At 39.3% G+C, this 27,863-nt stretch overlaps 1 protein-coding gene across 12 annotated transcripts in view; it reads right to left on the minus strand.

The window, feature by feature from the left end:
• Positions 1-4,608: 4,608 nt before the first annotated feature.
• Positions 4,609-27,863, minus strand: part of Il15 (interleukin 15) — a 63,508-nt gene continuing 40,253 nt past the window's right edge. For 11 of the 12 annotated variants that reach the window (XM_034522626.2, XM_034522623.2, XM_076915459.1 and 8 more), the window contains 6 exons: positions 17,635-17,733; positions 16,386-16,483; positions 15,330-15,414; positions 9,915-9,959; positions 7,506-7,643; positions 4,609-5,001 (listed from right to left, as the gene is read on the minus strand). In XM_034522626.2, the coding sequence (XP_034378517.1) occupies positions 4,891-5,001; positions 7,506-7,643; positions 9,915-9,959; positions 15,330-15,414; positions 16,386-16,483; positions 17,635-17,646 (489 nt within the window). In that variant the 5' untranslated portion in view covers positions 17,647-17,733 and the 3' untranslated portion in view covers positions 4,609-4,890. The remainder of the gene's footprint in view (positions 5,002-7,505; positions 7,644-9,914; positions 9,960-15,329; positions 15,415-16,385; positions 16,484-17,634; positions 17,734-27,863) is intronic. The other variant, XM_076915463.1, reaches the window with a different exon arrangement.

The raw sequence follows: 27,863 nt of genomic DNA on the forward strand, positions 1-27,863 counted from the left end.
TTATATCTGTCCACAATGCTATGTATGGCTAATTTAATTTCAGATGTTGTCTCTCACTACCCAGTTACATCCCCCCTTCTTCACTTCTCCTTTCAACTCCTCCCAGCTGCCACTCCATGGACCTTCCTATACTTGGTTTATCTTGATGAGAATAAGTAACTTCCCTATTGCAAACAGTTTTCAGTGATGTAGGATTTAGAAAATTTTCTTTTTTCTTTTTTCTTTTTTCTTTCTTTTTTTTTTTTTTTCTTTCTTTTCTTTTTTTTTTTTTTTTTTTTTTTTGGTTTTACAAGACAGGGTTTCTCTGTGTAGTCCTGGAACTCACTCTATAGACCAGATTGGTCTCAAACTCAGAAATCTGCCTGCTTCTGCCTCACAAGTGCTGGGATTAATGACGTGTATCATCACTGCATGGCTAAAAGAGGGGACTTCTGTCCCTAGACCAAGCAGAGAGGTGTCACCCAGAACCCCCTCTGATTGGCAATCTGAATTCTTGTTTAGGCTGTGAGGCTAAGCACTACAAGGGAATATAAATAAAAGTTAAAAATATGTTTCTGGGTTCCCTGAGGGACAAGCCTGACTGCATAGGGGTTGATGTCAAAAGTATCCCCTCTCCAGGAAAAAGACATCAGGATGGGTATGGCCCTCATGCCTCACTGGACAATGACAGGAGGACTGGAGCCATTACAAGGTCCCCTTTAATTACTGGAAGTCAGGCCTCTATCCCCGCCTTGGCAAGATTAGAATCACCACAGCCCTTTTATACTTGGAGAAGGGAGGAGATGTCAGGGGCAGCCCTGCTTATACACTGAAGGCCTAAAATCCGCCATAAGCCTAAAATCAGCAATAGGCCTGACATACATGCCTGCTAACACAAAGTTTTGGGTCTCTGTGGAAAAACACTGAAACAGATGGCTATAAGCTATTGTAAACGGGCAGGTTTTGTGGAAATTTACCAGCCTGAGTAGTCATAGACCTTGTAAATAGGCAGCCTTGGTGGATAGTACCAACTTAGACAAGGACAAGTGAATCATAGGCAGAGTCATAGTGACCTGTCCCCTGAACCTTTACCAAGCTGATACCCTGTTCTGAAAGATATATGTACTCCCCCGAACACCTATGCTCCTGTGTCATCCCCTTCCCCACATCCTGCATTTTTGTATTTATAACTCTTGTGTTAAAAAGTAAAAATTATGACTTGATAATAATAAAATAAAAAAGAAAAGAAAAGATTCCATTCAAAAAGCCTTCTTTGTCCCAGGATTTTTTCCCCAAAGACCTTTCCTGCCCCTGTAGAGCCCGATGCTTCATTGTTCATATGCTTCTAACTCCAGTCTTGCAAGTCCCACATGCTGGATGCAGGGCTGCCACAGTGAGCAATTGCTTGCTGATATTGTTGTCCATTCGGTGTTCCAAGAAATCATCAAAGATGATAGAGGTGACACTCCCACACAGTGACGAAGTTTATGAACCCGATATTTATCTGTAAGGAGACTTTGACTTAAAGTCTTCTGTTCAAGGTAGGGTTTTTTTTTTGTTTTTTTTTTTTTGTTTTGTTTTGTTTTGTTTTTTTTTTTTGTATGTTAGAACAAGTCTTCTTTCTAAAGGTCAGACAAAAAAGGCCTTATCCAGAAGCAGTTAGCTCTTCCATTGCCGTGGTTTCTTTTCCATCTTCCCCCCTGTCTATTCTGGATTGTTTGGTTTGGTTTGTTCTAGGACCACTCTTGTCTTCACTGACCGGAGTGTTGTCTGCCAAGTCTACATTCCCCCTCTGGCTTATCTACTATCCGCTGACAGCTCAGCTCACCTGTCACTCCCTCTAAGAAGTGCTCTTTGAACAAACACCTTGAATCAACCTGATTTTCCTCGATCCCCTTGTACACAAAATATGACCTCAGAAAAGGGGCTTGATAATACGATGCTTCTGCAAGATTGTGAAGCTCAGGAAGGATGACACTCTGGCCTTCCTACAGCATCTGTTAAAACGTTTGCACTGAGTACATTTCCATTAACTAAGGTAATAGTATAACTGATTATGACTAGTATGACTAGTAGGCTTAGTGAGAAAAACAAGTGATCATGACAATGAATGTAAGTGACTTGGGTATGGATGCTGCCTTCCATGAATGACAATAGTCCAAAAAGTTTGACACTATTTCCAAAGGCTAAATGTAGCGGCTTTCAAATCTACTTCCATGTTACAACTCTCTGGTTTCTTTAATCCCTATTTTGAAATTCACGGTTGAAGAAATAAATTATAGGATAAAAGCCTGTCTCTGTTTCATTAATTTTCTTCCATGTTAGAAGAAAATTATTATTATAATTATTATTAATTTTCTTTTATGTTAGGTTGAGTACACAATTAGGACCAAGGGACACTTCATACAGCTAAATATTTTACATAACACATTCTTATTGTGATCACAATTCAGTCACTAGACATGTTCAGAAATACTAAACCAAATCTCTTCGGAAATGAGAGTTCCTCTGGGCAAAATATTTAGCCATTGCATGCATTTGTTAAGCATGATTTGCCTGTGAGTGCTGTCGGCTTATGTTGAATTATACACTCACACAAGAGAAGGAACAGGAATACGCTCTCTGGGATTTCTTGTTGCTTGGGGACAGAAATGAGGGAACAATGACATTACTTGATTTTTATTTTGTGTAAGTCAGTTTGATTTTATAAGTTATTGGATTTGTCAGCCATAAACTACAACATCAAAACATATAATTCCCTCTTTACAACTATAGTAACAACAGCAGAAGAAGGTAAATCTATTGATTCACTTGTCTCAGATAAAGAATGAGATCATATGAAACTAGACTTGTAATTGGGTTATAAAATTCTCTTGGCTCACAAATTACTTAATAGTAGTTATGATTGTGTTTCCACGTCCCACTTCAGAGTCCTTTTACTTTATGACTAGAGAGAACATGCAGATTATATCCTCTCATATGTCATTTCTTTGCTTGAAATAAAGAAAATGCAAGAATCTATCCATCAATGGTATGTTGGATTATCAGTCTAATTTTTATTTGTTTTACCTTGTTCATTTGCCATTAGATATATGATTTCGTGCTTCTTTCATTATAGGATATATATGACAAATATTTTCATCAATTGGGTGAGATGTAAATATGGTATCCACCAGGAAGGTAACCTGGGTTGGCCAATGGAAGGGTGTGAAAAGCATGAACTTTGAAATAGATGGGAAGGTTTGATTTTAAGAGCAGAAAGATGAAGTTAAATTAAGATGGTGGTATATAATCACTTTATCTCTTATGGTAACTAAATGATGGTTGTATATGACCACTTTATACACACATACTTTGTATCAAGTTAAAGGATTTTAACAACTATAGACTCAAGTTTCCTAAAGTCAGCTGTGGTGTGTGAGATTTTAGAGGCAGTAACATTGAGCACTGGAACGTTCCAACTTTTCAAACCATCCTGTTTGTGTATACAATACAAGTGGGTTATCAGTCACTATCAAATACCATCAGGAATATGACTAGCATTTTCATTTCCCTTTCCTCAGATAAACAAACACTGGATGGGGACCAACTTTTCTTTAACAATTAGATTGGAAAATTATAGTTAAAATGGTACATTTTCCCCGTTGTCTAGCAATGGGAATGCTAGAAAGCTTACTAATTTTAGACAGAACAGTGAAGAATATTAGCAAGGATTGTAAAAGTTTACAGACAGTTATTTTTAAGTTGCATTTGGGTGTTGAATGCATATGGGTATACATAAGTATTAAGTGCCCTGGTCTACCACTTTCCTCTGCATCCACTTAAGACAGTGTAAGTCATTGAACCAGCAAGCCACAATGATTCTTCCGTTCCTCCACAAAGCACAGGGTAGACATAGCCATGGTCAGCTCTCCAAGGATGCTGGGGATCCTAATGCAGACCCTCATGCTTGTGCAGGAAATATTCACACCCGTGAGCCATTTCACCAGCACCCACGAACAACTGTATTTTGGTCAAGCCAAATGGAGTCTCACAAATTAGCCCTTTAAAAATCTCAACAAGTGTGCATGTGGCATTAAAATTTGCGAGAATAAAATAAAACTGTGAAACACTAACACATCAGTTTTCTGTGTATTCTTGTACTTTCCTTGATGGAGTATCACCCCCCCACCCCCAAAAAGACATACCTTTCATTTGCTACAACATAGGAATTAGGGAGCGAAAAGGTGGCTCAGATGAGAATGTGCTGGTGACACAAGCATGAGGATTTGGGTCCAGATGATCAGCACACATGTAAAATGCCAAAGATGTGGCAAGTGCCTTTAATCCCACTTCTAAGGAAGAAAATATAAACAGAAGGATCCCCAGGGGTCACTGGTCAGTTAGTCTCACAGAATCACTGGGTTCCAGATTAAGGAAAAGACACAGCCTTAAAAACAACGACAGCAACAACAAACAAGGTAGAAAATAACGAGCAAGGCACCCAAGGTCAACCCCTTGTCATGACACACTTGTGCGTGCGTGCACTGCACCGCCAACACACACACACAAAGACAAGCATGTATGCACACAAACATCACAACCCAGCCACACACACATTAATAAAAAGGGCAAAGTAAGATTTAAATGTCAATTGATAAAATAGGCATACAAGTTTATTCCACATCTTCTGTTATATTACAAATATGTACAACTGAAGTAATAAATTAAAAATAAGCAAGCAAACATAAGTCCGAGAGGAGCTCTCTTCCTCTCTTCATTTCTGAGAGTTCATGTGATCCAAGTGGCTTATCAGCTCCTTGTTAGGAAGCTTTGTTTTCCCAGCAGATCACAAATGCACGGAGCTGCGCTGCCTCTGAGCAGCAGGCGGTGGTGTCTTCATAACAGAAACACTGACGAGGCCTGCCTCACTCAGGACGTGTTGATGAACATTTGGACAATCCGTATAAAGTTCTGCAAAAACTCTGTGAAGGTTTTCTCCTCCAGCTCCTCACATTCCTTGCAGCCAGATTCTGCTACATTCTGCCAAACAAGGAGGAAGAATTAGATCTGCAAATAGAATACACTTCTTCATTGGAGGTTATCATACTACATAAAACACATGGTGAGGTCCTCAGACATGAAAGCACTGGCAAATTAAATCATGTTTTGAAAATTTGTGAAAAAGAGCCAGGAGATTTATAGGGGTTGTGTGTTCCTGTGTTGGATTAAAATCTTGCAAGTGCACGGGACATTCATATTAGACTGCATTCTTCCTGCTTAAAGCCCATCACTGTATTGCTGTTGTTTTGATTTTTTTCCTTTTTGTTGTACTTTTTTATTTTTATTTTTTGTATCTCTCTCGAAGTCTGTACTTCACAAACACTTGCCTTTCTGTTCTGTACATATAGTGTGTGTGTATGTGTGTGTGTGTGTGATAGTTATCACATATATAATATATTAGATATGAATATATCACAGACTTTTAGCCTTTTTAACTACTATTGCCTAACTATTCCTGGGAAGCATAACCATATACCATATCTTTTGTTTCCCAGCGTTAAGCACAAGGCCTCGGACAGTGAGTAGCTAACTGAGTGCTTATTGGTTGATCTGAACCACTTAGGCAAGTGCTATAAACATAGCTTTGGGAACAGCTAGAATACTACAAGCGCAGCCGCCACCACGAATAAACATTTTAGAGATCATCTGAACTACAAAGGCTGTGCCAGCAAAATTCAAAATTAGATTTCATATTCATTAGGCACTTGGAATTCAGATTCCCCAATCTGTATAAGGCACATAATGACTGCCAGACACTGTCACAGTGCTAATATTGCTCTCTAGTTGGTCCTGCAAACAATGTCAGAGAGGAAAGCAAGCATGCTTAGTGTCTCATCACCACTGACATGCAAACTGAAGTTCCACACAGGTCTCCCAACCACACAGTCCTGTGCACTCTTCCAGTATTTATGACAAACTGTCACTTTGAGGGTGGCACCAACATGCAGCCTAAAGCTCAGCATTGATAGTGTGGTAAGTTATGTGTTATCATTAATAAGTAGTGATAACATATTACAGAAGTAATTTAACCATGGATAGAATTCACTTGGTAAGTATCGCAAGTGACGGATACCTGTGAGAAGTGTATGCCCTGGGAATCGTAATAAAGAACTCTAGAATGTATGTACTCTGAGGCTAGCTTTCTAAGGGTGACAAATAATCACTGCTACTGACTCTCGGGCATGATTATCAGTGTGGGGCATGTGTAGAACTGGGGACAGCAAGTGTGGATGTGAGAAAAGCATGGTGAACATGAATAAGTGGCATCACTGAGAAGGTGGCATCTGAGCAGACACTTGAGGCAGCCCAGGCTTTGGAAGGAGAAGCTAAGGCATCTCACCATCACTGCACCTCCAGTTGTATCTGCCTAAAGACGCTCCAAGAGTGTCCCTGACACCCATTCCCTGACCTTTGTGTAACATACCACCTTATTGACTATCCCCTATCCACACCAGAAAGAACCCTAGCACTCCCCACTGGCTCCCTCCCCCCCCCCCCCAACACACACACACACACACACACACACACACACACACACACACACACAGAGGCTTTTCTCTGTTACAACTGTGCTTAAAGGCTAACTGGCTGGTTCACTCATTCACTAATCATTTAATTCACATCATCTCTTTCCTTGAAACGGGTGCTTCTTGAAAGGAGTACACTGAAGAGTTCACTAAATTAAATCATTTTACCATGCCACTGATGATGGCATTCCTTTGTTTGCACCGGGTTTTGTCCACTATGATTGTCCCTCTCAAGCCACCGTGCCACGTACCTCACAGCATCTGTGTAGCTTACCCTTCAGCCGACCACAGCAGTCACTAGTATTTGCGTTCTTGTAACCCTCTCCTGCTCAAGTTGTCTGGAATGTTCTAAATACTACTTGAATCATTAACACTTTCGACTATTCTAATTTTTTCCATTGATGAAATTTGTAGAAGGTGAGACGACAGAAGCTGGAGTGGAATCATGGCTCGTGTGCCTTTAGCTGCACAAACGGGGCACGTGCTTAGCTTTGTGCTTCCCTTTGCATCAACATTCAAACAGATATGGAGACAGCTAGCCATGAAAAAAAGAGAAGAGACCAGTCTCTGAGACTGATTTTGAGGATCTGGTATAACGGTCAGTGTGTGGTATTAAGACCTAGTCCAATACATGTGAACTACGACCTCTGATGCCAAACACTTGATCACATTAATGTCTATCCACTGCACCCACTTGCCAATATGGCATTTTAAATCGATATGACTCTGACACTAAAGCACACAAGTTGGCATGATGCAGAAATGCTTGTTTATCAGGAGGATCAACAAGTTTAGGATTCTGTGCACGCCAACCCTGCTACCACTTTTGGACACCACTCCACTAGAATCGAATTCTCTTCTGTGTGCATCATGGAGACTGTGCTTATATGCAAGTGCCTTATCTCAAGCAAGCCCAAAACATCAGATGCAGCTCTCTATGGTTGCTGGATCACTCACCTTGTTAGAAGACAGAGTGCTGTTGGCAAGGTAGAGCACGTTTCTTACTGTTTCACTAAGAGTCATGTTACTGTACTCGTGTAAAATAACCTGTAATTCCAGGAGAAAGCAGTTCATTGCAGTAACTTTGCAACTGGGCTAAAAAGAAAAAAGCCAGTTTAAAACAAAGAAGCAAGCAAAGAAAACCTTTTCCCATTATTCATTTTCACATTGATAAGACTTTGATTTAAAAAAAAAAAAATCAGCCAAACCCATCTAGTTATTTTACAAAGAAACATAATGCCCACACTGCTTAGATTTAAATATCAACTTGGCAAAACTTGGAAGATAGTCTTAATGAGGAATTACCTCTCAAGCAAACCTGTAGGCATGTCCCTAGAAGCTTGTCTTCATTGTTAATTCATAGAGGAAGACACAAACTAGTGTGGGTGGCAACATTCCCTAGGCAGAGGCTCCTGAATAGTGTAAGATAGAGGAGAGCCACCTGAGAGCAAGCAAGCTTCCCGCAGTTGCTCTGTCTGTGCTCTTCACTGTTAGCTGGGTACTTTAAGTACCTGTTGTGACTTCCTATAATTATGGACTATAACTTGGAATTGTAAGCCAAACAAACACTTTCTTTCCTAAATGGTTTTTTGATTGTGTGCCAGTCAGGAGTTTTATTTATGTAGGAAATGGCTTTCTTTTTTTTTTTTTTTTTTCATTTGATTTTGTCAAAACTAAAGCCATCAACAAAGAAGGATAATGCTATTATACAGAAGGAGATAAGGGCATAAAAGGCTGCCATCTATGCTGAATGCCCTCTTCCAATGGGTGCTAGAGCAGCCTAGAAGTGGCAGAACATTTGTAAAAAGTGTTTAAAGTCATACTACATGTTCACATCTTACAGAGTGGTAATGTAAGTCACGTATTTCCCTACAGCTCCCAACAAAAAGGATTCTAAGAAGTTTGAAAAAGAACCCAAGCAAAGGCAGTGCCCACTTATGGGCTGGCCAAATCAGAAGGGGACTGTGAACAAGAAAATGTATTTCTTGTAAGAGTTACTTCACAAAACCCTAAACTTAAAAAACAAATTAAGGAAACATTAAAGGGGAAATTATCTGTGCCTGAGCCTAAGTGTTCACATCTACACAGCAATATTGGAGTCTTTGCATCGCCTTTGAGTTGCAAGGTTATCTTCCTGCACAGGAAAGCTTTTTGATTAGTGAAAAAAGCAGAGTAAAACAGAAAATATGCAAAAATCATAGTAGGGGTTATTTAGATGTCACACACTTGTTTGGTGGACATCTGCTTGTCTGAGTTTCAGACTCCACCTCCTACAAAAGATGAGGAACAAGAGGGCACACCCCTTCCACCTCAGAGAAGTTCCAGGAGACAGTTCCAAACACACTATGCACAGTTTGGTTTTGTTTCTAGGTTCATTTTTTTTCTCTGTCTCTGTGATAAAAATACTCTGACAAAGAGCAGCTTCAAGGAGAAAACAATGTTTTCTCACGATTCCAAGTTACAGGTCATCATTGAAGGGAAGGCAACAGAACCAGGTAGTCAGAACCACAGTTAAGAGCAGAGAGAATGTGTGCAGCTGTACTCAGGCCTCCTCTAGCCATCTCTACTCCTAGTCCAGGGTTCAGCCCATGAACTGATGCAGCCCACATTCAGAGTGGATCTTCCCACCACTGTTAACACATTCCAGAGACACGCCTTCCAGCAAACTTCACTGATGTTCTTACTAGGTAACTTTAAATTGTGGGAGGTTAACAAATATTTAAATTAACATCTTCCAAACAATAGACTTGGAGATCCATTTCTTTGCTTTAGCATAGCCTAGAGTGAAAGGAGGACCCACGTGACCAAATGCCATCCGCAACATCAGTATATTATATTGGGGCTAGCTTATCCTTTAAAAATTCTAGTACAAAATTTGGATTATTCTTTTATCTCACATAGAGACTAGTGGAAAGACTTCTTTCAAGTGTAGAGACCCAGGCAAAATACAAAGCATGGATGCCTTTGAGCAAGTTTCAGTAGATATACTGAGGATGTTCACACATGATAGCACTAGAGTGATGGGTATAAAGACACTTACATAAAATTATTCAGTCAGTCCTATTCTAGCATCTAATTCTATGACACTCTACCTGCATCACAGAAATATATAAGAGATGTTTGACAGTGATAGAAAGTTGTGGGGTTTTTTCCATTGTGATTTAACACCATTACAAAACTAGCATTTATGTAGCATTTTGCCGTAAGTCCCCAAAAATTCAACACTCCCTCTGAAATGTCATGAGTCAAACACTAAGAGAACCCACCACAAGTTAGACTTTAAAACTGTAACTATTTCAGTGAAGTTATGGGAACATGGCTGAAGAACTAGAAAATAGCAATTTTGAAAAACCTAACTATACTCACATGAAAGTCACTGTCAGTGTATAAAGTAGTGTCAATATGGATAGACTGAAAAAGAGAAAATGAAGTCATATGAAAAATCTAGGAATGACAACTAGCAACTTCCTGTAAACAATAACTTTTGTCCTTTAAATTAAACTTGAATTTTACAATCACGTTAAGCTCCTGCAATTGTAAGAGAACATACTGAGAGACCATCTGACCCTCCTTTGCATATCCCTGCAGGGACTTGCTTACCCGTAACACAATCTCCTAGCAGGAAAATTCATATTGATGTGATGTTTCTCCCTTCTCCAGATATTACCAGTCCCCTGTCCAATCCTAGACCTTTAGCATTTCAAGAATGTGAAAGAAATGGAATTACATAGAATGCGACCTTTTAAGACTAGCTTTAAAAAAATAACATTTTGAGCAGTTGTGTTATAGGGAAAAAACACAGCAGAATGTTTGAGGTCTCTTCTACTCATTTATCTGACTCCAATTCCTTTCATGGTTAATATCCTTCACACACTCTGTGCATTTGTTATGCCCAGTGCGTGTACACTCCTACATAGCTACAGTACGTGTGTTTAATTTCCTGAATGTCTTGGTTCTGGGATAGAAATAGTCAGCAACTGGAGGGCAACAGTCACTGGGATTGGACTTTGAAGGACACGGTAGGACTTTCACCTCTTCATTTTTTCTTCTTTCTTTCCTTTCTAGAAAAAAAATGTGAGCAGTTTGCTTTGCCATTAGAAGCTGGCAATCCCACCAGAGACTCCAAATCAATAGTTTAATATATAACATAATAATTATATAATATATTCTATGTTATATATATATATATATATATATATATATATATATATATATATATGCAGGTATCCACCATTCTAACGACATGCCTTGATGTTGAGCTGTGTAAAGAACACCTTACTCTCTCTGCTCACTCTTCCTCTTTCCTAACCCTCACTAACCATCTTTTTTTTCTGTAATTTTATCATCTCTCCAAGGACAAATATTTGGACTTGCCCAACATGAAGCATTCTTAGACTGAGTTCTTTTACTGTATGGAATGCTTTAGGGGTATCTGTTTCCTTTCATGCCTTGGCCACCTATATCTCTTGATCTACCAGCTGGATACACCAAAATAAAGAACATGATGAATAAAAGTGGTAAGAGGTTTGTTGTAATCCCAGGGGAAAGCAGTCTTTCCCTCACTGGCAAGAGTTTAAGTATTCTAGAATATATTTTATATTAAGTTGAAGAACTTGCTCTGTTCCTGTTCTGCTGAGAAATTTTGTCTTGAAGTATCTCTGCCACAGTCTGATGAAGCTGCTATAATAATTTCATATAGACTAGATGTCTTAAACAAAGACATGTACTTTTCTGGACTTCTGAAGGCATTCAGTCTCAGAGGGATGTGCCAGGAATGGTCTCCCAAGATTTCTCACTTTGCCTTATCAATGCCTGTCCTATCTTCTCTCTGTCTCCTCAGGGTATCTTCCTCCTGTGGGTACCCTCCTCATAGCATGGTTTCCTGTCCTTCTAAGGCCATTGGCCATATTGGATTAGAATTATCCTAATGACCCTGATTTCCACTTAAATGGCTCTGTAAAGATTTTCTATCAAATGACAATCACACAAAGAGGCATGAAGAGTCATTAACAAAGGAAAATTCATCCTGTATAAGAGGTGCTGAATTGATCATGACTTTTCTAAATCAATTGATATGATTATCCTTTTTGGCTCCTGATATGTCAGCCTGAGTTGACTGACAGGTCTTGAAATAATGAAAAGATACTCATACTAGAATAAATTCTATACAATGATGATGTAGAATTCCTTTTATAATACAGTGGTAGATCTGATTGGCTAATATTGTATTGAGAAATTTTACACTAAGTACATCAGAGTTGCTTATCTTTGGTTTCATATTTTAATGTAACTTTATCAAGTTTTCACATCAGGGTAAGATTAGTCTCCTAAACTGAATTAGAGGGACTTGCTTCTTTCTGTGCTCTAAAAAAGAGCTGTATACATCATGAACAATGTTTGAAATAGGTTTCAGGATGCTGGAGCAAGGCAAGCTGCTCCTGAGGGTTCTTCTAGGAGGTTCTGCATGGTGAGTGGAAAAATGTCAGTGGTTGTACTTGGACGATCAATTTCATCATTGTTATGTTTTGGGAAGTTTATGGTCTTTCTAGAATGTTTCCATTTCCTGTAAATCACTGGTGCAGTTACAAGATACTGAAGGGAACAATTCTGTGCCAATCAACACCAATTCCATCCATGGTGCTGATGCCTGGTACCACCACTCTTATTATTAGATGTTTATAAATTTCATTGATTTTTTTTATTAATACCTTTATGTTTCATTGATTTCCCCCCCCCCGCCTTCCTGATTTCAGCTTCATTAATGCTTTCTCCCAGATCTATTCTATCCTTCCTCCTACTTGTATTGAATTCATTTTGTGATTCTTGTAATTTGGTAAGCCGTAACTTCAGTTGCTGACTTGATGCTTAGTGATTTTCATCTTTTCTAATTCATGCATTGAATTTTTAAAGTTTCCTCATCTTTAGCAGTTCACATTGTAACAGATCAGATTTTATTTTATTCATGTCTGTGAGGTTATTGGCATATATTTGAGAATTAGACTTTGACCCATGAATTACTTATAAATATATTGTTTAATTTGCCAATTTGTGAGACTTTCCTGTTGTATATTATTATCTCCAGTTTGAATCCATTGTCTTCTAAACATACTTTCTGCACAATCAAAGATCTGGTAGTTCTATGCCCCTTACTTTATTGCTCAGGAGAAATTTAGTCTTGGTGATTATTCTATATGAATTTTTAAAAGCTTGTTTGGATGTCGTTGGGTAGAATGCTTCATGCACAAAGTCAAATCCCATCAGTTGGCTTTGTTATGGTTCCTATATTTTTTAAAATATTTGTACTTAATATTTTAGTTATTTAGTGGACAGGAGATGGTGAAATACACAACTGTAATCATAAATTTGTCTGTTTCTCCTTTGAGTTGTTAAATTTTTGTGTTGTGAATTTTGAGACTTTATATATATATATATATATATATCAATGTTTCTTCTTCATGAATTTTCTTTTGTCATTAACATTGCTCTTGGCATTAGCATTTTCATTTTCCATCATGCTGGCTTTACCTGATACTAATATAAGACTAATCATGCTCTTGATTGTGACATTCCTCTTCTTGGTATTATTAATGGTTTTTTTCCTTGTATCTGGATATGATAGCTGTTGTGTTAGGAGACTCTTGTCCTGCTTAACTATTCTGTTTTAACATGCATCCAATTAACTGCTGAGATGTTTTGTGCTCAGCCTGACTTACTGCTGTGTGCTGTGATTCTAATGGCAGCTTAGCTTTCAGGACCACTTTGGACCTTCCACTATAATTCTCACTCACTGCAATAAGTCACTTCTTCAGACAAGGTTATTTGGTTCACGGGGACAAAGTTTACCTTTCAGAGTTGTCATTTAAGATGATATTCCTCATCTTTCTTGATTAGATTCAGCAGACCCTGCTACTAGGTCATCTGGTATCTCTAGGCAGGAGAAGATCTATAATCCGCAGGAAAAAAATACCTCATTCTATGGCTAATGTCACATTGGGTCCCTTTCCTGCAGCCTATTTTCCAGATAAATAACTCTTCTTCCAACTCCTGCCATGTCTAAGCCCCTTCCTTACCCACCCAACTTTGTGACCTCTTCTTCTTTCCTTCTTTCTTAATTAAGTATGATCTATGCTGCCCATATACTCTTATTAGATGTGTGGCCATCCACTGTTGCTAGGAGACCTAACTAGAGATGATGCCCTTAAAGAAAGCTTACTCCCCTTCTCTCAGCAACTACTAATTGCTAGGACTTCTTCAGTTGGGAGTAAACTTTCTGTCAGCTTCCACAATTCATGTTGGAATTTTATTTGACTTGAGATTGTGTGGGTCTTGTGTGTACTGTCAAATGTGTATGTATTCATACATGCAGCTGCCTTATTGTGTTGAGCAAGCACTCGTTCCTTGGAGTCATCTACTGCCTCGGGCTCTAACAGTTTTCCCAATACCTCTCATATACAGATACCGGTATCTTGGGAAGAGGGAATGGGATACAGAAGTCACAATTAGTGCTGAGCACTCTGCAGGGTCCCATCCTCTGCACCTTGGCTGGTTGTGCTCTCTATGTTAATCACCATGTAGTGCAAAGAGAAACTTCTATGGTGAGTTTTGGGAAATACACTAATCTATGGGTATAATGATGTCATTAAGAGTCACTTTAATGCTATGCATTTAGCAAAAGAATGGAAATAGTGTCTACACTAGAGCCCAGGACCTGCCTACACATGGTTCCTAGCTCTGATAAAGGTGTAAATCTTAACAGTAATTAGAATTTAAAAACAGTATCTTAGAAGGTTTTGTAATGTTCATATATTTCTTCACAAATATTGTTATTTTAAATGGTATTTTATAGGAATTTGTAGAAAGACATAAGAGACGCATACTTCATAGCCATTATATGTTTTCTTTCTGGAAAAAAATAATATCAATGACCTGACCCAGCACTTGCCCCTACATGCCACAATATGTACTTGCCATGTAGGATGTGGTTTGTGACATGGCTCTTTTGGCTTTTACATTGTATTGGAGAACAGTTCAACAACAATAATAAAAAAACAAGCCTGGTACTATACTCTTGAGCAAAAGTCTATGGGCAGGCAGCCATATACCCTAGATACATGGTATCTATCAACCTTGGAAAGCAATCAATCCTTGGGTAAAATTGGTCAAAGTGCTATGAAGAAGAAATTGACTGCTCAGCACTAAATAAGACATTTTTCTAAACCCCACTCCTTGTCCTGCCAAGACTCTGGGATACTGATAAAAAGGATGCAGACAAAAATAAAAGCCAGAGGCTGGGGAGAAGTGTAGTGGAATAATGTCCTGTGGATCCAATGTGGCTGTCACACTCATGAACTCAAAGTACTCTGTTATCTGCACAGATCTTGTCTGACAAAATAACAGCTTTAAAAAGGATGTACGCTCCTGGCTCCACTTCCCCCATATAACAACATGTTGGCATGTGATAGCTACCAAGACAAAAAGAATTATTCTCTTTTGTTGGTATCCCACTCTTATTTTTCTGTTTCCTTGGATGGAGTCATTGCCATGTACATACTTAACATGATAATGTTAAGGCAACATTAATTGGACTTAGTGGGTTACCAAAAAAGCAAGAAACAAAAGATACAAAGTTGGGAGCAGACACAGGAGAAAGATAGAAGAACGGTCTTAAGAGGAGTAAAATGACAAGTAGATATGATCATATTTTAATACATAAATATGAACTTCTTGAGGATAAAAGTTTTAATACAAACAACAAAAATGAAAAAAAAAATGTGTACTTACTTGAATAAGACTTTCGATTTTCTCCAGGTCATATCTTACATCTATCCAGTTGGCCTCTGTTTTAGGGAGACCTACACTGACACAGCTGTAAGAAGACACAAAGCCAAGCACTTTGGAGAGAGTTCTATTGTCTGACTGAGTAGATAAGCAACAGAACTACCAAGATCAATTATCTTCTCACTAGGAAAAAGTTAAGTCTTATTCTCTGTCCCTGGGCATCTGGCAGCTTGGTAGTTGAATGGAAATATCAAAAAGATAGTACAGTTTTGATAGTCTAAGCTAATTTAAGGAAGACTGTCCAACTGTCAAACCTCAATGATCAGAGAAAGGCTAAATGGATAGACAGTTTATACGTAGCCACATTAGTTTATCATAATGAAATTGAAATAGCACCTGATCTGTACCATAGCTCAGTGAATGTTCTTGAATTGATTATTAGCTGTCTATACATACAGGCTTCATGAAACTTTTAGGGCTAGTAAGTGTAAAATCTTGAACTCTATAAACATTTTCACTTAACAAATGTGAGAGAAAATATCCCTTTTTCATGATGCCCATGGTAATCTGATGCTAGGATGATTTCACAGTCACTGAAAATTTGACTAAATACAAGATGGATGATCAGAAATTTATTCACTTTAGTTAAAACTCACATTTAATATCCAGAATAAAAGACACATTTATCACATGAATGTGGAGTGATTCTTAAAGCCCCAGGAAAAACAGTTATTCTAAAAAAAGATCAGGAATAAGCCATGTCAGCCAATGACAGTCTGTCTAATGTGGTCAACTTACATGTATGAGATCAGTATATAGAATAGTTACAGCAAAAAGTCAACTGCTGTAGGGGATAGAATACTCATATGGAATACTGCAAAGGTGCTGAAATCCTCATTTAAGGATTCACAACTCCTTCAAGCAGCTCCACAGTCACCTGATATTCTACACTAAAGAGTGAAGACCTACATACAAGGAAACTGAACACAATACAGTTTCATCATCAAGACATTCAGGGACCACTAACATGATGACAGCTATGACTAAAGATGAAATTACCCCAAAATGAAGACATGAATGCCAGCCTCAGTTAAAAAGTGACTGTTCAGAAGGAAACACAAGTAGCACGAGATGGATGTATTCCTCATATATGGTTTCTGGAAAACATAATCACAGACAATATGGTAAAATATCTCTAGTTAAAAACATTGGGAGACTGCATTTTATTGTATTTTAGGTTCAAAGTTTTAAAGGTGTCATTTCACAATGAATACTCTTTATGGAAAGAGTAAAATTTCAATGAACCTTCTGTTTTGTTTTATTCTAATTTCCAGCTGTCTTTACACACAGTATCTCCAGTAGACATTTCTCTAGTTGAAGGTCAATGATAAACTGACATTTTTAGTGAGTGAGATGCATACCCTTGGGACTATTGAGGTCTTTCTGTCATCATCCTCTTCCTCTTACCCTTCTCTCTTTATTAATAGACTACACACTATGTTCAGCACAGATTAGTAATGTAACATAATATCAAGCACACTAATTATAGATTAATTTCATGCAAGTATATGGAAATTAAAATACATATTATCACATGGAGAAAAACTGGATAAAAATTAAACCAATAAAGGTATTTGGACCAGGGCTAGGATTGATGTCCTCAATCCTAGGACAAGAGAGACAGAGGCAAGTGAATTCTGTGAGCTTAGGACTATCCTGGTCTATATAGTGAATTCTAGGCCACTCAAGGCTACATAGTGATGAAATCCTGTTTCAAAAAGAAGTGTATCCTTTCCCATTCTAACAGCCCCTACATGAGAACTTTAGGGTATGCATGCCTCAGTTATTTAAAACCTTATTTGTCTGAAATTGACCCAGCTTTAATTCTCTGACCTGACTCTTCAGGGCTCTCAGAGCTTTTATAGTTACAGAGAGCAGCGTCAGTCAACACCTCAAATACCAGGAGTCTGTACTCTATGTAGACTCTGCTGAAAAGATGCGTAACACCAGACCTTGCCCACAGAGACACAAAGTGTGCGGTGACTAGACATTTGGAGAACAAAAGAGATTGAGCGAAGTGTAGTGACACATTAACAACAGCACAAAGAACACAGGCATACTGTTAGTCTTGTTTTCAAAAGCCTATGTTACTTATTTTTAACATCAACATAAACCTTAGAGAAACAGACATCTGTCACAGCCAGAGATGTTTAGAGAATAATCATGCCACTTATTATAAAATAGAATCGAGATTAAGGTGACCTTATAAGAAAAGCAATATGCTATTTTTGTCTGAGTTTTTCCTTACCAAAATTTTCATTACTTAATGCCCAGGTAAATGCTTCAGTGTTGAAGCTGAGCTGGCTATGGAGATGGGCTTCCAGCTGCCATCCATCCAGAACACCTCCTGCAATACAACCAGGGCAAAGGATGATAATCAAAAACACAAGCGAGTAAACCAGAAGCAGACAGAGGAAGGCCTGGTGCTTAGGCAACATCTGCTTTTCATAGGGTAGGCTATATGTTCCTTAACACACACATCAGATTTAGCTTTTCTGAGAGCATCATTTGGAAAATCTGATCTGGTGGCACAGAAATCTCATGACTGCCAGGATTAAAGACCAGGTTTGTCTGAGTAAAAGAACAAAGCATTCTTTCACACAGTGTCCTAGATCTGACAGATTTCAGGGCCATCTCAATTAGAATTAGAGGCAATCATATACAAAGGCTCATATAACCCCAACTGATAATAGAATTTATAGCAACAGCCACATCACATAGATGTCTTAAGTACACTCTTTAAAATAATTCTTATTTATTTGAACACCATTTGTGAATTTCCTATATAACAAAACTATTTTTTCCTAAACCAAAACAGGGGAACATGTGATGGTTAAACACTCCAATTAAACTTCATTTCATTAAAATATTCAGGCTCAAAATAAGTCAAATATGGATGGTCTTGCTGTCCTTAAAAATTATACACACTAGTAGACTTTACCAATGAAAATATCACAATCTGTTGCTTCATTAATACAATTTATCCTAATCAATTATCTCAATAGTTCACACATTTGCAATGCTTCCTAATGTTCAAATATTTGCTGCAAATTATGTGCAACATAGTACCCTTATTTTTTACATTTAGTGTGTGTGTGTGTGTGTGTGTGTGTATGTGTGCGCGCGCGCATGCGTGAGCGTGTGCACGCGCGCATGAGTATGCCTCTGTGTGTGCGTCTGTGTGTCTGCATCTGTGTCTCTGTGTATGTGTGGTGTATGTGGGAATCGTGTGTGTGTGTGTGTGTGTGTGTGTGTGTGTGTTTGTGTATGGTGTGTGTGAGAGAGAGAGAGAAAGAGAGAGAGAGGAAGAAAGAGAGAATGCTCATGCACAGGCCATGGTACATGTGTGGAAGTCAGAGAACAAATTGTGAGAACTCCCACTCTCTTTCCATCACTTGGGGATCTGGGATCAAACTTAGGTCATCAGGCTTGGCAGCAAGCACCATTACTGACAGAGTCATCTTGCCATCTTCTTTATACTCTATAGTGTATAGTATATTGTTCTTAAAAGAAAAAACCTAACATTTATCAGAGTATAAAACAAGATACTAGACATGTGTGGTTAGTAGAGTGTTTTCGTGAAGCCTTGACCGCACGTTTCTTGTGACACTGGTGTTAGACTCCCCCCTCCAGCAGCAGTTCCTATATTAAACAGAAAGGCTGGTTTACACCTCTGTCTGATGTTTGCCCCTAAAGCCTAAGTCTCCTGAGCCCACTGTGGAAAGCATAAGCAGCAAAGACTTGAGAGTCAGCTGGGTTTTTCCACTCAGTCTACACTGACCTTTCTGAGATCTGTCTGTTCTTAACTGCCTTGCTTTCCTTTCAGTAAAGCTTGATTAACTTTTCCTCAGGACTACTTTTGTTCTTTATAAAAGTGTTCTGACTGTAGTCTGTTTACTAAGGACCATGGCTTTCCAGTTCACTGGTAACAAGAGCCTGTTATGATATCTCTGTCTTATGTCTGTGTATGCTCCAGGCATGGCAACCCACAAGTGACAGATGACCTAGAATAGGTAGAGAAATGAATTAAAAACTGTGTATGACAAATAAGCACAGACCAGACAGGCGCAGGGAGCTTGGAAGTGTTGAGGCCAGCGGGGTGCAAAGCATGCACTGTTTGCTCCCTACATTGCAGGTCTTTATAGCAGAGGGTTATTTTAACCCTACCTTGAGAAATGGGCAAATGTTAGCCACGAGTGAGGACTGTAACAGTGTGAAGTTGGGGGAAAGCACCTGAGCAAGACTATGTCCACCCGAGCAGTGGATTGACAGGGTTGAGTCATTTTCTCAATAACATAAAAGTAAGAGGTAATGGTGGGCATATATATTATCACTACTGTACAAATAAAGTCATTTTCTACCAAGAGTCAGGTCGTAAGTAGCACATACTTTGAAAGTCCTGTAGTTTTTCTCGTAATTGCATCAATATCCACTAGAGCTTGAACGTGGCTGCAGATGATGAATGGGTTGGCTGCATCTCAGTTCAGCTTCCTCATCACAATATGTGGCAGATGCCTCCCACTTACAACTGAGAGACCAGCTCTTTTGACAAACAAGTATTTGTTTTGCTGATGATGTTTGGCTCCTATGCATCCCTAACTCCAGCCTCGATTAAACACAGCTAAGAGAGTCTTATCTTTAGTTGACTTGTCCCTCACAGTGGCAGTTGTTCACTGATTGTTCTCCAGCTGCCCATGGAAGGCATTGGTGGAACTCTCCAGGAAGCCCACCCAGTTCCCATCAGAACAAGCTGTTATGAAAAAGCCAGCCTGGATCACTGTCTCGACATGTGCTCTTTTCTTCTTGTGTGTACCTTCATCATGGGGAAGCCACATATACCCCAAATGACATTGTGACTAAGAGAAACACTAATAAAGCTACCTGGTATTGGACTTTGAACTCCAACACAGTATGTTAAGTACAGCTCTTTCCTTTAGAGGTGTCCAGCTTCAGGAACGTTAAATCTTACAGTTCACCACAAGATAACAACAACAAATGACCAATTAAGATGGTCATGCTTTTAAAATATCACCCCTATAAAGATATGAAGGCCTACACACATAATTTCAGTCTTAACTTGGGATCCTCTTTCTTAGAGAGCTGTACAGTTCAATCTTGGTTGTCAGCTTGATTAACCTGCAATCAGTTATGGAAGGGTGTGGATAGCTATTTCCTTTAAAGAGAAGTGGGGAGGGTAGACTAGCATACATCCCTGGGGTGGTCTGAGAGAAAGCTGCTTTTTGCCTGCTTGCCTTCTCCCCTTGCTAGTGAACACATCTACTCTACTATTGCCACTGCTGCTGTCATCCTTCAATCACATTGGACATGGCTTCTTCTACTGGTTCTATTCTGTAGAGAAACTAGATGAAGACAGAGCCCAAACACTGCAGAAATTTAAGCCCACAGACCCAATTCCCCGTGTGCTACTACCTAGGCATGTTTCCAAGCAGCTCAGAGCAAAGACCTGTCTCTCAACTCTCTGCTTCATCTGGTCTTATACCATTTTCCTGTTCCTTTTCAGGTATAATCATTATCACAGTGGGTTAAATTTTATCATGAAGAGAATAATAAACTGTATACAATATATAAATTAGCTCTGAATATGTATGCAATAAAATTTCATGGGCAGAGGGAGAAGAAACTTTATCACAGCACATAAATAATAAGTGATATTAAATACATGTTTCCAAAAGAGAGGATGCTTTGGAGTCAAGTGGCCATAAGAGGGAGCAAACTTTGCATAGAAACAAAGAGGTTAGTGTATGAAACCACTGTGCCATAAGACTCCTTGAATGATGCCACTCTCTGAAGAAGCAGTAGAGGAAGTCAAGAGATACAGTTGTGGACCTTCACAACCCACAGACTCTGACTGAGTATACTGGACAGTGGAAACACCAGGAACCTTAAACAGTGATGATAAGAAACAGTTGCATTGATAGGAATTCAATGTGGCATGTTAATAGTTCAACAACAATAAAAACGCAGACCAGAAGTTTACTTCTCAGACAAACTGTGGCTCTAAAGCAATAACCAGCCCTTGTACTTAAGTGAGTTGTTTTACAGCTCCTGGTTATCCATGATTACTCTCCAGGGAAGGAGAGGCTGTTGGTTCTGAAAATGTACGAGTTTAGTTGAATATATGTGGAGGTTACATGTTAATGGTTAGCTAAATACAAGGCTGTTCACTAACAACTAAGACCCTTGCATACCCCCTCTCCATTTCCCCAACACACAGATTCCACAGAAACTCTATTGGGATAGCGTTTGATTGTTGCTTCCATATTTGAATTTCCAAATATCTCCTTTGTCCTATTTCCCTGCACTTTGACCTTCACACTAAAGCTCAACGTTAATCTCTCCACAAATCTATTCTCAGTAATTTAGAAATCTCAGCAGAGATCAAAATAGAAAACACTTGTCTGAAAATTTCTTATAAGACTTCTCTTTCTAAAGTTGTCTCTTCTGTGTCTCTGACATGACCTCATTTTTATACAACTGTTATTGAAAAAAAAAAAAAAAAAAAAAACAAGGAAAAGCTGGAATGGGTTCCTACATGTTCCTGTTCCTGCAGACTGATTTCAAGACCCCTCATTCTTTATACCAAAACCCTACTGATACTCAAGTTTCTTGTCTATGATGGTAGAGTATTTGCTCATATTTTAAAACATCTCTAGATTACCCATAATACCGAATGGGGCATAAGGGCTATAGAAATGAATACACTAAAGTGGTCAAGAAATAATGACAAAGAAAAAAAATTTGTGCATGGCCAGTGTGCTGGTTTGAATATGCTTGGCCCCTGAGGTGTGGTCTTGTTGGAGTAGGTGTGGCCTTGCCAAAAGGATTATGTCACTGTGGGCGTGGGCTTTACAAGCCTCATCCTAGCTTCCAGGAAGCTAGTCCTCTCTTGTTTGCCTTCAGATGAAGATGTAGAACTCTCAGCTCCTACTGCACCATGCCTGCCTGGATGCTGCCATGCTTCTGCCTTGATGATAATGGACTGAACCTCTGAACCTGTAAGCCAGCCTCAATTAAATGTTGTCCTTAGAAGCATTGCCTTAGTCATGATGTCTTTCACAGCAGTAAAACCTTAACTATGACAGTCAGATTTCCCCTACCAAAATCTATTTGATTCATGGTTATTGAATGAATCATGGTGTTGAAGGGGCCAACTTTCCATGGCAGATGGGAAGTGATCCAGAAGTTGTTAAAGTACTTGAATAACTCATTCCAGCTTCCTATAGTGATAGACAACCAAGAGCAGAGAGAATCCGCATTCTACTGTAACAACAGTCAGTCCGCCACATTGTCCACAACCCCTTACTTCTCAGGACTTCCCAGTATTGGCTTTGCACTCTGTATGGGCTACTGTGAAGAAGAGAGAAGTCAAACCCAGAACCTCAGAGGCTCCATATGAAGCTACACAACTTGTGTCACTGAGCCACTGATTCCAAAAAGATACTTCTGAGAAATATACTCCAGCCAGAAACTTATGACTAAGATGGCTTTAAACAAATGTTTGAAGGGGAAAAGATATCATTCTTGAGTTAAAAAAAAAAAAAATTGTAGAACTCAATTACCAATATTTCCAGTAGTTATCTTGTCTAACAAGGCTGGAGAGATGGCTCAGCAGTTAAGAGCACTGGTTGCTCTTCCAGAGGTTCTGAGTCCAATTCCTAGCAACTACATGGTGACTCACAACCATCTGTAATGGAATCAGATTCCTTCTTTAGGCACAAAGTTGTACATGTAAATAGAGCACTCACATACATTTAAATAAACAAACAAACAAACAAACAGATCCTGGGGCTCAGACAGTGTTAAGGAGAAAACTGACTCCAAGTTGTTCTCTGGCCTCCATAAACTCCTGGTATACATTCCCCATGGGCACACAAATAAATAAATAAATAAATAGATGTCATATTGTCTAACAAAACTAGAAAATAGCCATTATTAAATATTTTCTAGATTTTACATATTCTTTTAAAAAATCATATTAATTTAAATTTTTTACTTTAGTTTTATGTGCAAGTGTACATGAATGCAGAGCCCAGAAGATGGCATCAGATTCCGCAAAATTTAAGTTAATGGTGGTTATGAGTCACCTGATCTGGGTGTTAGGAACCAGTTGTGGGTACTCTGCAAAAGCAGCAAGCACTCTCAGCTTCTGAACCATCTCTCCAGCCTCCTCACCCCCAAGACTCATGCCATAATTTTAGAAGTACATAAGCAGACAGTAAATCTGGGTTTTGGTTTATTCGTATATTGTATGTGGTGATAACAGTTACTTACTTTTGTTGGTATCTGCACAAATATTCAGAAAACTACAACTCAGTAAATGTTTTTGAAAGGGGAAAGTACACCCAAGAGCAAAATCCCACATTAATAACTTCTTCCATGCAGAAGAGCAGTTTCATTGTTCTGATGCTGACTAAAGTTGAAAAAAAAATATCTGCAAGACTCATATTTCATTTGATTTTAGTTCAATACATTTTTATATTAAATGGAGGTTCGTGGAGGGTATGCTGCCAACAGACAACAATGACCCTTGCCCTGGGCATCCACACAACGGATCAATATCGGAGAATGATGCTCTGCCTATGAAAAAACTCTCCTTGCAGGAACAGGCCTCAGTCAGGCCTCAAATGACTCACTTGGAGCGTTCACAGAAACACTGCACACACTAACACAAAAAGAGTCTTCTGGAACAGTTAGGAACCAGTCAAGTGCTTGTCTTGGGAGAAGTAATTTCACAGTTTCCAATAAACACAGACAACATAAAAATTTTAAAAAGGGTGAAAGGCTCCTTAAGAATCCGGCTGGCTTAGTCTGGCCCCTCCAGTCACTCAGGACTGTGCCCCACTGAAATCTTATCCAGCAAACTACAAGAGGAAAAAAGAAAATGTGTTTTCTGGTTGTAGATAGTGTTTGGGTGTCAGTACTGCTCGTGGCATGGATATACAAGTAAACAGCTTGTTGGGATCACTAATTATTCTTGAATTTATTTTCTTATTTGTAAAGAGAAATTCCATGGTGTTAGGTTTCCTTTTGAATACCAAGTGTCCTGGATGGTTTTATGTCACCTTGACATAAGCTATATCAGAGAGGAGGGAACCTCAGCTAAACAAATACCTCCATAAGATATGAATGTAAGCAGACATGTAGAGCATTGTTTTAAATTAGTGATTGATGGAGGAGGACCCAGCCCGCTGTGAGTGGTGCCACCCATGGACCAGTGGACCTGGGCTCTATGAGAAAGCAGGACGAGTAACCCATTAGCAGCCCCCTTCCATGGCTTCTGCAACAGTTCCCACCTCCAGGTTCCTGCCTGGCTTTGAGCTCCAGCCTTGGTTTCCTTCAGTAGACTGTGATTCAGGATATGTGACTCAAAGGAAACCTTTCCTTTAGGAGTTGCTTTTGGTCATGATGCTACATCCCAGAGATAGTAACCATACTAGGACACCAAGCGACCTGTTTCCAGACCAGATGAAAGATTACTAAGACTTATGTTATCCTTTCAAGGATTTCTGCTTCTTTTTGTAGAAGTTCATCAAATGTGCCAACTACTAAGAAAAATGGAAGGGAATAAAATGTTTCATGACTTGTCTTACAGAAGAATTCAAAGCAGCAATACAAAACTGTTTGAAGGAAGAGAGGAAGGAAAGAAAGGAGGGAGGGAGGAGTAAGAAAGGAAGGTAAGAAGGGAGAGAAGGAAGGAAGGAAGGAAGGAAGGAAGGAAGGAAGGAAGGAAGAGAGATGAGGGGGTGAAAGAAAGAAAGGAAGGTAAGAAAGGAGGAAAGGAAGGAGAAAGGAAGAGAGGAAGAAAAGGAAGAAAGGAAGGAGGTTAGAAGAAAGGGAAGGAAAGAGAAAAGGAGGAAGGGATTGGGGAAGGAGGGGGAAGTGAAGAAGAGAAAGAAAAAAGGAAAGAAGGTAGGAAGAAGGGAGGGAGGGAAGAAAGGAGAAAAGAAGGGTAGGGAGGGAGGGAGGGAGAAAGGAAGGGAGGAAGGAAGGAAGGAACAAAGGAAGGAACGAAGGAAGGGAGAAAGCTATGTTGTAACAGATATAGGCATTTGGTCATACATCATCAATTAATATATAACAGAACCACTATGTTGTTGAACTATAGGACATATCAGGCATGCAGTAGCTCATCCAGATATCACCAGTTCCAGCATGTGAGCGAACAAAGCCATGGCCATGAGGGGTCAAGGGAGGGTCTATAAGATGAATCATGAGTTAGGATACGTGTACGGAAGCCTGGGGTCCTGAGGTTAGACATCTGGACCCATGTGCTCAAAGGAAAGGTTATGAATTTTTTAGAGAAAGAAAATGTTGAAACAAGAATTTGTAACATGGCAGAACTAAAATGCAACTATATTTGCCACAGTGGAATAATCTCCAAACTACCAGATAGTTATTGAGGATTGTCTCATATGAGACTGCAAGTCTCAGCAGTTAAGTCTAGGGTAAGAAAGGGGACCTGTTAAACGGTACTTGGTTGTTGTCATTTCAAATGTCCAAGGAAGACACCCAAAGGGCTTGTTTGGTTTCCATGTACGGGGAGGCGGGGTGCATAGACTGTGTAGCCCCTTCCTGCAGCAGACTGGTGGGGAAACAGTTCGGAGAGGGGACAGTGGGTGGAAGATGAAGGATGTGTCCAAATACCCAAGTCAAACATGCCCTCAGTAAAACTAATACGAGGAGCTTTGTTAGTTCCTTGGTAGAAAACAGGATGGCAACACATAAAGACGTTTTCCCATCAAATGTGAAAGCTTCCTTTATAGCCAAGGCATAAAGCCATCTCCGGGATGCAACTTTACAACAGTGCTTTCCAGCCTGTGTCTGACAGAAGCAGCCATCTTACAAGACTCAGATAGTTTGAACAAAAGAAATGAAACTAGTGACATAATATTTACCCGATAGAAGGAAGCTCAGAAAGGGGGAGGGTACACTTCTGGACATAGTACTGGTGGTCCATCACTCTCAGTCTCTCACACATAAAGTCATGCTTCTCCCTCCAGCTACAATAAGGCATCTCTGTCAAGCGGAAAACCAGCACATCGGCTTACAGAGTACATGGCCTCCGTGGTTCCCCCTAACAGAATCCCACAGCTTTATGAAGCCACGCACTGACAGAACAGCAATGGAAACAGAAAATAAAACCAAAATAAAAACATAAACAGCTGTTTCCCCTGCACTATGGCAACACTACAAATGCCTGGCAGCACCCGAGCCTGCATGGTGCAGGCTCCTTCTGAATCTTCCTGGATGCCAAATGGCAATGCAAATAGATTCATTCTCTGTTGGTTGTTATTGTCCTAATTTTATTGTCAGGAAAAAAAAAATCTTTCCCTACGTGCACGTTACCCTTAATATCCTTGCTTCTGGGGAGAGAAGCTATAGCTTAGACCCGATTTATAATTTTACTGTTCATTTAATTTCCTTTAAAGCTTTAAAATGTTATGCGAAGGCTTTGACTCGTCACAACAGAGCTGTCCATTTCAGGCCTAACCCATCAAAATGACAGCATGAACCGTTCTCACAGTCTACAACAGAGACAAAGTCAAGCCCAACGTTTTAAAAGACAGTGAGTGTGTGCACACTGACTACTCCGCACTGTCATGGTTGGCATTCATGGATTATTTTAATAATCTGTGCTGGAGAACAGAAATATCTGTGTCTCATTTAAAATGCAACCAAGTATTAAGTTTTTTTTTAAGTAGCATTTGAGATAAAAATATTTCTGGCCCAAAGAATAAAGAAAGATGTATTTGAGAAGACAAAAGCCTTTTATTTCCAAAAGAAAAAAAAAAAATTATCCCCAGAGCTTCCCCACAGCCAGTCCCACACACTTCCCACCAGGCTTTGCTTGAACGTGAACACAAATACATATACCTGGAATTACTTTTTCCTCCTTTTACAAGATCCAAGAAGTGATTTTTCATTAGTCAAGCCCCAACTCCAGCACATCATAAATGATACTTGTATCATTTATGGTAATTTTGGAACTATGTATAAGTATGAACTACATACTTAAGCTGCAGCCCAGTGATGCCTACCGACCGATCCCTAATGAATTACTACGGAAACTAGCTTTAAGCTGTTTAACCCATAATCCACACAATTCAAAACACACAGGATGTGATTACAGTCTGTTAGTTGACTCTCAGAGTTGAGCTCTGGCCTGGTGAATGCCAGGAGAAAAGGCACCTTCCTGGGTATTCTGCATGGAGACAAGCAAGCTGTCAGGAAGAAGGCAATGTTTCTATCACAGGGTCATGAATTATTTTATATTTCCTGCCCAAGAAATGCATGCCATTTTCATCCTATCTAAGATCAGTGGAACGACCCTTGCCTCAGTTTCTCCTTTTGTGGGACACTAGATTATTCTTGTTCATGTAAATGTTCTCTAGTTAATTATCTGTGGGTATTTTCTTATCCTGGATATGATTTCCCTTTTCTCTTTCTTCTATAGCT

The sequence above is a fragment of the Arvicanthis niloticus genome, chromosome 18 (genome assembly GCF_011762505.2).
Source record: "Arvicanthis niloticus isolate mArvNil1 chromosome 18, mArvNil1.pat.X, whole genome shotgun sequence".
Lineage (NCBI taxonomy): Eukaryota > Metazoa > Chordata > Mammalia > Rodentia > Muridae > Arvicanthis > Arvicanthis niloticus.